The sequence below is a fragment of the Microplitis mediator genome, chromosome 3 (genome assembly GCF_029852145.1).
Source record: "Microplitis mediator isolate UGA2020A chromosome 3, iyMicMedi2.1, whole genome shotgun sequence".
Classification (NCBI taxonomy): domain Eukaryota; kingdom Metazoa; phylum Arthropoda; class Insecta; order Hymenoptera; family Braconidae; genus Microplitis; species Microplitis mediator.
Genome location: NC_079971.1, coordinates 2,353,339 through 2,367,852, shown reverse-complemented (window position 1 = coordinate 2,367,852; position 14,514 = coordinate 2,353,339). Strand labels below are relative to the sequence as shown.

General features: G+C 27.4%; 2 protein-coding genes across 3 annotated transcripts in view; both read left to right on the top strand.

The window, feature by feature from the left end:
* The first annotated feature begins 1,518 nt into the window (after positions 1-1,518).
* Positions 1,519-14,514, top strand: part of LOC130665876 (phosphatase and actin regulator 4A) — a 215,155-nt gene continuing 202,159 nt past the window's right edge. Inside the window, exons 1-2 of one of the 2 annotated variants that reach the window (XM_057466503.1) lie at positions 1,519-1,698; positions 6,868-6,945. In XM_057466503.1, the coding sequence (XP_057322486.1) occupies positions 1,578-1,698; positions 6,868-6,945 (199 nt within the window). In that variant the 5' untranslated portion in view covers positions 1,519-1,577. Of the gene's footprint in view, positions 1,699-6,867; positions 6,946-12,846; positions 13,386-14,514 lie in introns of those variants that run through there. The other variant, XM_057466504.1, reaches the window with a different exon arrangement.
* On the top strand, positions 3,408-6,780 carry LOC130665879 (uncharacterized). Its single transcript, XM_057466509.1, has 3 exons — positions 3,408-3,736; positions 4,279-4,545; positions 6,473-6,780. The coding sequence occupies exons 1-3, from the start codon at positions 3,570-3,572 to the stop codon at positions 6,705-6,707; spliced, it is 669 nt and encodes a 222-aa protein (XP_057322492.1). The 5' UTR covers positions 3,408-3,569; the 3' UTR covers positions 6,708-6,780.

Here is a 14,514-nt window from a genome sequence, read left to right as displayed (position 1 = left end):
AATTCAAAAATCGGTATATGTATTTTTTTATGATACTGAAGTTAGCAGACGTCTAATAATTTTTGGAATTTATTTTAGAGAGTAAATTATAAGAAAAAAAAAATTTGAAAAAATTGCACCTGTAATTTTTTAAATTCTCTACATGTGCATATTTTTATTTTTGTTTTTTTTTTCTGATTGATTTGTTAAAAAAAAAATCCGAAAATTTTTAATTATCTGCTAACTTCAGGATCATATTTTTTTTATTTAATCTTTTTAAATGTCTAGTTTTTTTTGTATGATCCTGAAGTTAGCAGACATTTAAAACTTTTTGAATTTTCGTTTTTCAATAAATCAACTGCAAAAAATAATATAAAAATATGCACATGTAGAAAATTTAAAAAACTACAGGTGCAATTTTCTCAAATATTTTTTAAAAAATTTTTTATCGTCTAAAAAAAAAATCAAAAAATTATTAGACGTCTGCTAACTTCAGTATCATTTTTTTTGTTTATAATTCAAAATTTTTTTCAATTCTGCTACATTCACACTCATCAATTTCAAAATCATCAATTATTCCGTCAGTCGAATTGACCTCATCCTTTTTTGAACTCCGTAATTAAAAATTTTCTCCTAAAAACACATCAAATTTTTTCCCAAATCTTATTTTATTTTTATCAAAAAAATATGATCCTGAAGTTAGCAGACAATTAAAAATTTTAGGATTTTATTTTGAACAATTAAATTTGAAAAAAAAAAGAAACTGAAAAAATGCACTTGTAGAAAATTAAAAAGACTATAAGTGCAATTTTTTTAAATATTTTTTTTTTGATAATTTTTCGTTTTTTAAAAAATTCAAAAATTATTAGACGTCGGCTAACTTCAGGATCATAAAAAAATGTCGTTTTTTTTACAAGGGTCTATAGTAATTTGTGTCTGTTTTTCTCTCAAACAAAACCTTTAAACGCATGATCCTGAAGTTAGCAGACAATTAGTAATTTTCTGTTTTTTTTTTTCACCAAATCAATTACAAAATACCAAAAATTAAAAATATGCACATGTAGAAAATTTAAAAAACTACAGGTGCAATTTTTTCAAATATTTTTTTTTTATAATTTCCCGTTAAAAAAAAAATCCAAAAATTATTAGACGTCTGCTAACTCCTGGATCATTTAAACGCAAAATCACGAACGAAGCTCAATACATTATTTTATAATCTAGCAATTTCCGGTTTCATTTTAAAAAATTGTCCATTTGTTAACGAAAGAACCATCACCAAAATTTCTATTTACCGCGCAAGTGCAACAAGGACAGTACCGTTCCTCAATTCGAGTGATAGAGAAAAAAGTTCCCACCCCTCTTAAGATCACGTTTAAATATTAAGTGACAAAGATGGCGCCACAAGTTGGTGACAACTTGAAGCGCCATCTCTAAATTAAAAAAAGTGTTTATTTGTCGTGAATGTTTTTATGTCCAGTCGGTCTAAGTTGCGAATTATAAAAGTTTGGGGAAAAGATAAATGTTACAGGTATTCGAATGTTGTTTGCAAGGTGTAAGTATTATTAAGTTGCGGGTTAAGTCGCGAGTTAACCTGTAAAATGGCCGAAACTTTGGCTGATCCGGTTGTGTCAAAAGTTGTGTCAAATCAAGTTTTGAATTGTGAGGATTTTAAACTAAACGATAACTACGATAGTTCCCGGGTTACTGATGATACTAATGGTAAGTTACTTATATATATGTATATAAAAATATATGTACATATACATATATACATATATGTAATTATAAATAAATATGTATGTCTTTATATATGTATATATCGATATATTTATTTTTTAAATATTTTCTATCTTTCTTAATCTTATGTCTTATATTTTTTGAAATATATAATATATGAGCGCGACAATTTTGTGTGCAACAAGTGGCACAGAGCGCCCTTGCTTGTGCTCACCAGTGCCGTAATTTAATTTCTTGTGATCCTTGTAAACGTTTTTTTTTATTATTTAATTATCATTTTAGTTTTTTTTTTCGCTTCTTTCACTAATTTCATATGTTGCTCAAGGTCAGTATTGGAGTCCTCAATTTTTTAACTTCTTATTTTTTGATTGCACATTCTTGCCTTCGGTTTTTATATATATGTATATATTTATTATTGTAAAAACATGAACGCAATAAATAAATATTTATATTTAAATGCAATGTTATATTTTTAACGTATGAATATATAAAAATTAATAATATGTGTGCCAAAGATACAATAAAGACCGCTGACCATTTTTTATATGTGTATTTAAAATATATAGCATATACTATAAATATGTAAATTTAATATCTTGAAAGTAAAATTAATATACATTATATTGTATATTTTATATATTGAATTTAATGTACACTTTTGTGGGAATCATTTTTTTTAAATTGATTTTTTTTTCTATATATTTTTTTTTTGAATTTTAGTGTAAATTTTGGTAATTAAAATTTTCAGAGCAATGAAAAGTTTTTTAAAAATTTAATTAGGATAAAAAATAAAAATTGTTTATTACTCGGGTATTTTTAATGCCTGGAATTTAATAAAAAAAAATATATAAAATTTATGAGGAATTGGAAAGGGATTTTTTTAAAAGTCAAAAATATTTGCTGATAAATTTCTAGTTTATTACATGTAGATAAGTAAGAAATTATTTTGATCATACATCGAAAAATTTCGTGGATTATTTTTGCATTCAATTTTTCCCGCCAAAATGAAAAATCTCACAAAAAAATTTATGAAATGAATAAAAATAATAAATATTGAATCTTTAGTATTTATTTTTAATTAATCAATTTTACAATTTTTTTTTTTAAATCATTAGTTTAAATGAAGACTGAAAACAAAATGAAAACCATCTTGACTAAATTTTTTAAATTTACTCATTTGTAAAAACTAAAGACCAGTTTTTTAAATCGAGAATATTTTAATCTCTGATTAAATTAGAGAACCATTTGGTGTCACTGTTTCATTTTTGGATATTTAATAGAGTAAATTAATTTTTAAATTAATAAGTGCATTTTTTCGAAATATTATTTTATTTATTATTTACTCCATTTATAAATTTAAATTTGTCTTTCGTCTGCTACATTCACACTCATATTTATTAAATTTTAGAAATTAATGAAATGTAAGTAAATTAAAAATTTAAAAATGCGTATACGCGCATTTTTTTAAACTTCATTACTTTAATTAATTAATTTATTTATTCATTTGAAATTTAAAAATTTTCTTATGTCTATTCTATGCACCGTAATTTTTTTTTATGAATTATTGTTCAAAAAACCCTAAATAGTAGAATCATTTATTTAAATTTGCTATTTGTCGGTAAGTTATCGATAAATACTAAATATAAATCCAGTGGCGACATAAATGACAGACAATATTCTCTCGCCATTTTGATTTTTCGCCTACAAGTTGTTTTGTTTTTCCCCAAGTTATTGGAAAAACACAAAGATAATGTGAATAAATATTTGAATTTATTTGTCAACACAATTATCATTACTATTAATTATTATAACTCATACTATTACATTGTCAAGTATAATGTAAAAATATAAAAATGATATTTCTCGTCGAAGAAAGTACATTGTTAAAATTATCACCGGATTTAATAAAAACAATTAAATTTTTAAATGAAAAAAATGCAACTCATAATGATTATCTTATTGCGTTATCGATAGTTGTATTGAAAGAAGTCGAATTATATGTTAAAGATTTTAAAGATAGGTAAGTCTAAATTTTTTAATTTATTTAATCTGTGATTGTTTTTATAACCAACAAGTATTTTGTTGAAAAAATTTATGATACTGAAGTTAGCCGAGGCCTGATAATTTTTGGATTTTTTTAAAAACGATAAATTTAAAAAAATGCCCCTATAGTTTTTTTAATTTTCTACATGTGCATATTTTTAGTTTTTTTTTAATTCAATTTTTGAAAAAAAAGTCGAAAATTGTTTAGTGCCTGCTAATTTTATAATCATAAATTAATAATACTGAAATTAGCCGACGTCTAATAATTTTTGGATTTTTTTAAAAGCGATAAATTAAAAAAAAAAATGTTTGAAAAAAATGCACCTGTAGTTTTTTAAATTTTCTACATGTGCATATTTTTTTTTTTTTTTTTTTCTGATTGACTTGTTGAAGAAAGAATCCAAAAATTTTTAATTATCTGCTAACTTCAGAATCATTTTATTTTATCAATCAGAATTTTAATAAACGTTGTTTTTTTTTTAAATATTCGTCACGCAATAACAACATGTGTGTTTTTAGAGGCGACTATTTACCATCAGAATTGGACCCAAGACAATGGAAAATAAACGGAGCATACAAGATTCCATTGGAACACCGTTGTCTACGTGAATTAAATTGTAAATTAGATGCTATTCCTGTTGGGGATGTTATGATAATGAATTTAACATCAACAATTAATAATAATATTAAAACAAGATGTACTTCCTTTGAAACATTAGAATTTGTCAATTTACATTCTAGTGACATCAATAGTCAATTTATGAATTTAAAAAATTTCTCACATAGGTAAGAAGTAAACGTTGTTTTTTTATACAGTAAAAAATTTTTGGTAAAAATTAACACAACCATGGCCACATTTCTGGAAAACCTGGGAATGTCAGGGAATTATAAATATACTGGAAAAATCAGGGAAAAGTCAGAGAATTTCGTCATAAAGCTAGAAAAATTTTTACTTTCTTTTCTTTTGACTGAAAAAATTCGATAAATTTTTTTTTCTGTCAAAACTGTTCAAAAAGTGGCGGGGCGCGAAAGCGATTTTAATATCAATTTGAAAAAAAATTAGTAGAAATTGATTCCAATAGCGAAAAAATGAAGCAGTTTGAATTATGAAGGCTGTTAGAAAAAAAAAAGTCTTAGTAGAAACCAATCGTCAGGACCTTCAAGCCATTATTTATTTATTTATTTATTTATTTAGAAAACGCCAATCGGCAGTATACATTTTAATATGATTACAATAATAGAGAAAATACATAAATAATTATAAGAAAATATAGTTTCAATGGAACAAAAGAAATTGAAAGTTTCACATTTAGATTGGCATAGTAAATAAAGTGTATAAGTTTACAAGTGAGATATACCGGATAAATGAAATATAATTTTATCAGGATACTAAAAGGAGCTTCTTGGCCGAGTTCATGAAGGATTCATAGGTACCCCCGTAGAAAATCAGGTCGCGGTGCAGGGTGTTCACGAGGCTAGATATTCTATTTTTTTGGACCGTTGATAATATAGTTTTTATTAGACCTAGTGGTGCTCAGGAGTCTATTACGTCTCAGTGTTCCATTAACATGCATTGACAAATTAAAAAACCGAAAACATTAAAAGTATACATAAGTATTGAACTTATAAGTTTCACTATATTTATTATTCGCGTACTTGATTAATATTTTATTAATATTCTATAAAATATTTTTATTTATGAAATTTATTCTAGTGAAAATGAAAAATTTATTTACATTTTATTACAGAGTAAGTTATATAAAAACAAAGATTTAAAATAAAAAATTATTCATTTAATAAATAAAAAAAACCTGAACATTGACAAATAATAAAATAAAGTTTCATTTAACGACAATGATTGATTATTTATTGAACTGACTTATGTCATTTTATTTTGAATTAAATAAATATTTTCAATGATTTAATATCACTACAAATGGTCAGGGAATTTTTTAAATATTTGACTGGAACACCTGGAAAAATCAGGGAATTAAAATTTTAAAAATCTTTGGTCACCATGGACCTGTGTAAAAAAAAATTATAACGGAAATTTCAAATTTGAAACAATTCTGAACTTTAAGTTATACATTTTCGAAACTTTGAAACAATTAGGTGAGAAAAATTTTCAACTAGTGTGGACTTTTCTTGTGGGTTTCTTCAATGTAAATTTAGTGGGTAGTGAAAATTTTTTACCCATAAAAAATTAAATTTAATGGTTAATAGAATTTTTCGCCCTTACAAAATTAAACTTAATGATTAATGGATTTTTTCGCCCTTACAAAATTAAATTTAATCGCTAATAAAATTTTCCACCATTAAAAAATTAAATTTAATGATTAATGGAATTTTTCGCCCTTACACAATTAAATTTAATGGCTAATGAAATTTTCCACCATCAAAAAATTAAATTTATTAGCTAATGAAATTTTTTTGCCCTTACAAAATTAAATTTAATGGCTAATAGAAATTTTCCACCATTAAAAAATTAAATTTACTGGCTAATGAAAATTTTCGCTATTAAAAAATTAAATTTAATGGTTAATAAAAAATTTCGCCATTAAAAAATTAAATTTAATGGCTCATAGAATCACTAATACATTAGAAAAAGTAATGCGTTATTTACAACCCTGCTTTCAATTGAAGTGTTATCCCTTGTGACACTGAAAACTCTACATATTATTCAAACTTACTGATAACAATTTTTTTTTTTCAGATTTAAAAATAACCTAACAACTCCATTAAAATGTGACGTACTAAACAGCCTGGGAATTATTAACCCCAGTCTCGTTGGCTTACCTGAAGAGTTGATTTTAAAAATATTTAGTATGCTTAATGAAAAAGACAGTGTGAGTTTGCACATGACTTGTCGAAAGTTGGAAGATTTATTTAGAAGTTTATACAAAAATAAAATAATTGAATATATTATTATTAAAGCTCGCTCATCATAGTTATAAATTATTAATATAAGGATTTATGAATAATATATTTTATAATATTTTTAATAAATATTTATTATTTTTACACCGCGTTTAATTATTTTCCTAACTCCCTTCAAAAATTATTATTTTACACTTTTTATTATTATCCTATTAATTTTTTTTTTTTCAGCGGAAAGTTTTAAAGAAGAAGAGCTTCCAGAAAAAGTATCATCAGAGCGTGTCGCCGTTACCTGTGACAAAGATATGGGTAAGTAAAAATGAGTTAATAATTTATCGTAAACTAGTACATGGAGAAAATTTAATTATACTACACTTATCCAGAAAATTAAAGGAACAAGAAAATTTTATAAATTTTTTAGTGATTTTTGGAAGGCTGCATTTTCGTGAAAAATGATCGTATCGAAAAAATTAAAAAAGCAAATTGAAGCTTAAAATCTCTAGTTCAAAGATCTTTCAGCAAAATATTTTATTGAGACACGGTTTTTGCGGAATCATAAGAAAAAGGTCGAGACAAAATTTTTCTAAATTTTTTGGTTTTGTTTTTTAGGTCTACGGGGCCGGGAAAAATTTATTTAAAACAACGAATTTATGGCTCGTTTAGGAAATTTATTCAGCTACAATTTGCTTTTTTTTGTTTCTCTGTAAGACAATTTACTGCTGAGATATCAGCCTTCAAATGAAAAAGGATCCTTTTGTCTTTGATTATTGATATCTCAACAAGTAATGGTCACACAGTAATTTGAAGGGCAGTTTAATAAACTTGAATAAATTCCCTAAAAGCTTCATTTTTGATTTTTTCGAAAAAAAATTTTTTTTCATCCTTGATATCCATTTGAAAAACCTACAAAAAATGGCCATTTTCTGATTTTTTAGTCAACTCATCGCTACTCTGCAAATATTGATAAAAAAAATAATGTTGCCAGGTAATTTTACAGCTTAATGTACCCCCAAAGACCCTGGAAATTTTCAGATTGATCCATTGAACCGTTTGTCCGGACCGATTGCTCAAAGTTTTACAAAACAATTAAAAGAACAAGTTTTGTTCCTTAATGTGTGTAATCATTACCAAAATGAAAAAATTAATTTTTTTTTTATTTTCTTTCATTTTTGCGTTAGTTATTCAGTACATGTAAGGTAGAGAGGAAAAAAAAATTTTTTTCCAAAAAACGAGACTAAACAAGAATATTTTGACATGTTTTTTTTTTTTTATGTTTTATTCGGGGGGTTATTTTTTTTTTTCGTTTTCCGAAAAAGATGAATAAATATTTTTTACAATTTTAATATTAAAAATTACAGAAAAACCAAATTTTTTCTTTAGCTACTAAAAAAATTTACCGTAGTCTCAAGTAAATATTAATCCAAATAACGGTATCGTTCACCAATTTAGTACACTTTTTTTGAGTACACTTCGGTAATTTTTCAAATGAATTTAACAGTAAATTTTAATGAAAATTTATTTCCGTGTGGTGGTGACGATTACTATCGAAGATGCTAATTGTGACTATTAAAAATTATAATTGTTACAATCGAAGATGGTAACTGTTAGCATTCGAGGTTGGGAAAATTATTAAACAAAAAATAGGATAAATTTATACAAATTGAAATCCTTTATTTATATCCATACTTTAGCTATGTACATTTTGTCCTTTAAATAATTAAAATAAGTAACAACACAATCGTTTAAGTCCGAATATAATAAAACGTTCCAAATATTGGAGCTATTATTGACAACTTTAAGGGCATTCTCAGAGAGTGCCCTCCACTTTTTAAAAATATGCAATGACTTTCAACTGTCATAACCGTATTAAAATTTTATTAATTAATTAAAAAAAAATTAAAATCTTAATTGAAAAAAGGACAACGTAGTCGTAATTTCGTTGAGATATAGAATTTGAAAAAAATTACTTACAATTGATATCAGTTGGGAGTTAAACGAAATTTGTTGAATAAATTTTAGCCTCCAAAATTTTTAAATTCGAATTATAAAATTGACATGACGATTTTACTGAAATTTATTTAACGAATTTTGTTTAACTCCTAATTGATATCAAGTGTAAATAATTTTTTTGTAAATCTATGTATCGGCGAAATTACGACGACTACGTTGTCCTTTTTTCAATTAATGCTTGAATTTTTTTTTAATTAATTGATAAAAATTTGATACGCTTATGACAGTTGAAAATCATTGAAAATTTTTAAAAAGTGGGGGGCATTGTCTGAGAATGGCCTTAAATGATTGGGTATGATCATAAAAATAGCAATCATCCAAGTATTAAGTGAAATTAATCACATACACAGTTAAACAAAGAGAAAATTACATGTAGACAAGCTTCAGACTGTAACGCCGATATTTAAATTCTTTATTAGTTTAGACAGTAATTATTATTTCGGCTGATGGTAACTGTTACCATCAGGTTATTAAGAATTACGATGTTGATAATAGTTATAATTAGTTAAGATAACAAAAGTTATAATTTCTGATTATCATCAATAATTGCAGATTTTGCCATATAGTCGACAGATACTACAATTCAGATTGTTTATCTAATAATTTAATTGATATTCACTACTATCCAATTCAGCTTAAAAATTTTACTATAACTATATGATAACTTTTACTGTCAAATTCTCTCCGTGTAGGTCGATTAAATAAATATGGACACTTGTAGGCGATAAACATAACTCTTGATGATTAAACACAACAAGTTGTCTTGATCTCACTTACAAACTAGTAACTATTAACTAGTGTAATTACAATCGTTAAGTTTGTACAGAATGTTACTTAAACAACAACTTTACTGAGAGTATGATCCCAGTACAAGGCTCGTAAACTCCGGTGCTTTAGCATCACAAGTCAGAGTATGTTTATCTTGATCCATATTCCTGACCTCGTATTCCGAGACCTAGGTCAGGTCAAATTATTTTTAACCTTGATGCCCGTCAATCTAATCTACAATCTCTCATTATGGATCTACAGTAATTTATATAAGTACTTAATATACTTTATAAATATGAATTTTAAAATATATGATAGCTATAGTCTATAGCCTCCACTCCGAGTGGTCAATGTGATAAAAATAACTGGTAGTGAGGATGAGGATGATCAAAAGATCGTCTCTCTTCCTCACGACTGGTCTATGTGATTTTATTAGTAAACGATAAATTTACAATCTAACATATGAAGTATGAAAAAAATGACAATATATAAGGTCAATTACCGTAAACTAGGTCATGATTGCCCTTTGGTTTGCTACATCAGGTTAACATTTACCCATAACTGACGATAAAGTTGAGGATGCGAGGACGTAGAGGTGATACACGTTTTGCAAAGCCCAGTAAGTTAAGCTTGCGCTGTTACGGTTTTATATTTTCTCTTGCTTCCACTGCTGTACCGTTACCAGCATCCACATCCCGACTGCAACCGCCGACGTACTTCTGGGGGTAAATACGACCCCTCAATGCTTTACTTGGATCCCACCACCCCGGTACCACTCGGTGGATTTTATTCTCCCGGTTTTCGTCCTGACTTCTCTCTCATCCCAGTGCGCGCATCGGATTCGCTCAACTAAGGTCTTTTCATTTGTGTTAACCGTTAATAACAATATTATTAATACCGCGGACAAAATAAATCCGGTATTAATTTGGATCCCAGTCCGTCGTTACTGTAATTAATAATTCAGTGCCGTCCAATTATAAATAGTCTATTGATAATCGATGATATTTTTCGCTTACTTAGTTTATTATATTTACTTTGTGTTTATGTGGATGTTTATTATAAAATAGGAATTTCAAACTCGTTGTGCTTTAAACCACATGCCTTTGATGAGGCATTTTGCCGTAAGGAATGTTCGGAACGTTCAAGAAACAAAGACCATTGTGGCTGCTTAGTCTTTTTAAGTTTTTAATTATTTTACTCTCATTTGTACTGCACTTGAAATTCAGATATTTGTTTATTTATTCATTTGAAAAATACAATTACGCGGGTTTTCTATTTGGAAATTCATTTACACTGTCATTCAAATAGAGCAATGTATAATTAATTATCTGTGCTAATTGTGGGGTTTGAATTGGCTCGTAATGATGTAATGATATCGATAATGCCTGTGGGTAATCATTTGTAAAAAAAAAAAATGATCCGTGTATTTATTAAGCGCAATTAACGGAATTTACCTTGATGAATAACGAGAGCACTTAAATGTAATTAAAACGTATCCCGCTAAGTGGTTACTGCTTGGTATCATCGATATCAAAGACATCTGTTGATGCTTGTGCTTTGTAAAGGGTTTCAAGTTTTTACTATTTTTTTTGTCATTTAGTTTTGAGTACACTGAAAAAAAAACGGGTTAAGTCCAAGTGGTGTAGGTGTTAAATTGTTCGGTGTTAAATTTTAACACCGCCGAAGGTGTAAATATTTTTTATCGGTGTTAAATTCCAACACCGCCGAAGGTGTAAATATTTTTTATCGGTGTTAAATTTCAAGACCGCCGGAGGTGTAAATATTTTTTACCGGTGTTAAATTTCAACACCGCCGAAGGTGTAAATATTTTTTGTCAGTGTTAAATTCCAATACCGCCGAAGGTGTAAACATTTTTTACCGGTGTTAAATTTCAACACAGCCGAATGTGTAAATATTTTTTATCGGTGTTAAATTTCAACACCGCCGAAGGTGTAAATATTTTTTATCGATGTTAAATTCCAACACCACCGGAGGTGTAAATATCAATACCACCGAAGGTGTAAATATTCTTTACCAGTGTTAAATTTCAACACCGCCGAAGGTGTAAATATTCTTTATCAGTGTTAAATTTCAACACCGCCGAAGGTGTAAATATTCTTTATCAGTGTGAAATTTCAACACCGCCGAAGGTGTAAATATTATTTATCAGTGTTAAATTTCAACACCGCCGAAGGTGTAAATATTATTTATCAGTGTTAAATTTCAACACCGCCGAAGGTGTAAATATTCTTTATCAGTGTGAAATTTCAACACCGCCGAAGGTGTAAACATTCTTTATCAGCGGTAAATTTCAACACCGCCGAAGGTGTAAATATTTTTTATCGGTGTTAAATTTCAACACCGCCGAAGGTGTAAATATTCTTTATCAGTGTGAAATTTCAACACCGCCGAAGGTGTAAACATTCTTTATCAGCGGTAAATTTCAACACCGCCGAAGGTGTAAATATTTTTTATCGGTGTTAAATTTCAACACCGTCGAAGGTGTAAATATTTTTTACCGGTGTTAAATTTCAACACCGCCGAAGGTGTAAATATTTTTTATCGGTGTTAAAAAATTTTCTTGGTGTTAAAATATTTTTCGGTGTTGACAATATTTTACTTTGTGAATAATTTTACTTACTCGATCACTCTATAGTTAAAAATTATTTTTATTAATTAATTAAATTATTGGTGATTCAAATGATGAGCATAAAATTGTGTAATTTTTGAGTAAATTACGTACAACACAAATAATTATTTAATTAAGTAAACAGCAAAATTCAAATTTCCTCCAGATAATATTCATTAAATTTTTATATTTTTTTCTATGTAATATATTTTTTTCTGATTTCTATAAGTCGAATTTTTTTCACACCGCCAAATAACACCGCCTACACCGGTGTAATTTCATTTTAACACCGCGAAGTGTCTATTTTTAACACCGTTCTTTTTACATTGTATTCATTTTTTTCGGGAAAAGTGAAAATAAAAATTCCCACAAATGCCTTTTGAAAAATATAAAAAAAAATAACGATTATATCTTTGTCATTTTTTATTTGCATTAAAAAGAGTATTTTATATTTTTCTGACTTTCCTTTGAGTTAAAAAAAAAAAAATGAATATTAAAATTGTTGAAAGTAACTCGCTGCGTTTGATGTGTAAATCGACGGTTGTTATCTTTTCTATTGTGAAATTTTACGAGTCTAAAAAATTTATGTGATGATACTGTAGCCTCTGAACTGTTTTCCAGAGAATATATTTTTTTTTTTTTCTGAATATCGAGTGAATCATGACCAATTTCAGTTTATAAAAGTTGATTTTTTAGCCAGAATATCACTTTATACAAAAGATACTTTGTCAGATATATAAATTTTTTTTTTTTTGCAGACAATAATTTATTTAACAAAAATTGAATTATGGGTAAAAAAAATGTTAAAGTATCTTTCGAGTAAGAATAAAACTACATCTTGACATTTAAGTAACTAGAGTTTTCCGTTGCGTCTTGATCTTGTTCCAAAACTTGACAACTTTTAAAGAGATACTCAAGTATATTTTTGTTGGCTTTCATTGTTGAATTTAAAAAATAATAATCATTAACTTGGTGGCTGTTTAATTTAGTGAAAGTCTAAGCGATGATATCTTGATAGTGCCGTCGAAAATAAAAGATGAATTGTAATTAAATAAATAAAAATAAGGTGTGTAAGAAATTGTGTAATAAATAATAATAGTGTGGGTGATTAAGTATTTAGTAATCCTGTGGGAAGAAAAGAAATCGTCGAGCGGCACTCCGGTTGTTGTCGGAGTGTCGCTTCAAGACGTTGCAAGTTTGCTGAGTCTTACTAAAGATGACTCAATTTTAGCTGGAACATCGGGTGAAGATCGAAAACCGCGACGTCCACTTTGGCGTTTTTATTCAACGAGAATGCTTACTCATAGTCACAGTGATGGAGAATTTCCAATTTATTCCCAAGGTAAAAATTTCTTAGCTATATATCTTTGGAATTGGATTTCATCTTATTTTTAAACTTTTATAACTTTTTTGTCAATCAATAACTTTCAGAAATTCCTAGACCTTAAAATTACATGAGTCTGAAATATTTCAGATATTTTTAGGCCCTTATAGAATTTTTGTAACCATAAAAGCTGATAAAATTTAACGGCAACGAAAAATATTTAGTGCTGGTCTACTTCTATGTTGGCTACTTCACGGAAATCGATGCATGTTTCAGAGCTTCGAATTTTTCAGCAGAGTGATTTCGGAATGATGTGGATTTTATTTCAATCCACATCCACTTTGATCCCGAATTTTAATATTAAAATAAACTGCCTGTAGGATTGAATTTCACTCCGAGGGGTTAAATAAATAAAAAATCGTCCACTTGGGTTTAGATCCGCGTTCACTAAGATTTAGGGTATGATATTATGCATGAGTTCCATAGATTATATGAACGGTCACTATAACTATGGGGATTGATCCTATAGAATGTACGAAGACGACACTCTAAATCCATATATATGATTCCTATATATATTTATGGGAACCATTGCCATAATTTAATGGGAATCATTTTTGTACATTAAATAATGAGCCTACTTAATTTCTACCGTTTGAAATGCGAGGGAAATTTTTCAGTGGTAAAATAATTAGTTTTACTATTGAGAATGATAACAGTAACAATTGATGCATGGTAAGAAATTTCTATTAAAAATTACTGTCAAAATAATAGTAATCGTGGGACGTTGTGAAATTCCTGATTTAATCACCTTTTTTTTCTATAATTATTCAAATATACAACGTAACAAATATAGAAAAAGCCATCAATTTTTTACTGTAGTATGACGGTAAAAAATAATAAACGTGAAAAATTAATAAGATGAATAAATATTTTTTACAATTTTAATATTAAAAATTACAGAAAAACCAAATTTTTTCTTTAGCTACTAAAAAAATTTACCGTAGTCTCAAGTAAATATTAATCCAAACAACGGTATCGTTCACAAATTTAGTTCACTTTTTTTGAGTACACTTCGGTAATTTTTCAAATGAATTTAACAGTAAATTTTAATGAAAATTTATTTCCGTGTGGTGGTGACGATTAC

Bases quoted from the DNA above. Each gene is read 5' to 3' on its own strand.
- LOC130665879 (XM_057466509.1), top strand. From the start codon at position 3,570: ATGATATTTCTCGTCGAAGAAAGTACATTGTTAAAATTATCACCGGAT. The intron at 3,737-4,278 runs GTAAGTCTAAAT...GTGTGTTTTTAG, and splicing joins GTTAAAGATTTTAAAGATAG to AGGCGACTATTTACCATCAG. The intron at 4,546-6,472 runs GTAAGAAGTAAA...TTTTTTTTTCAG, and splicing joins TTAAAAAATTTCTCACATAG to ATTTAAAAATAACCTAACAA.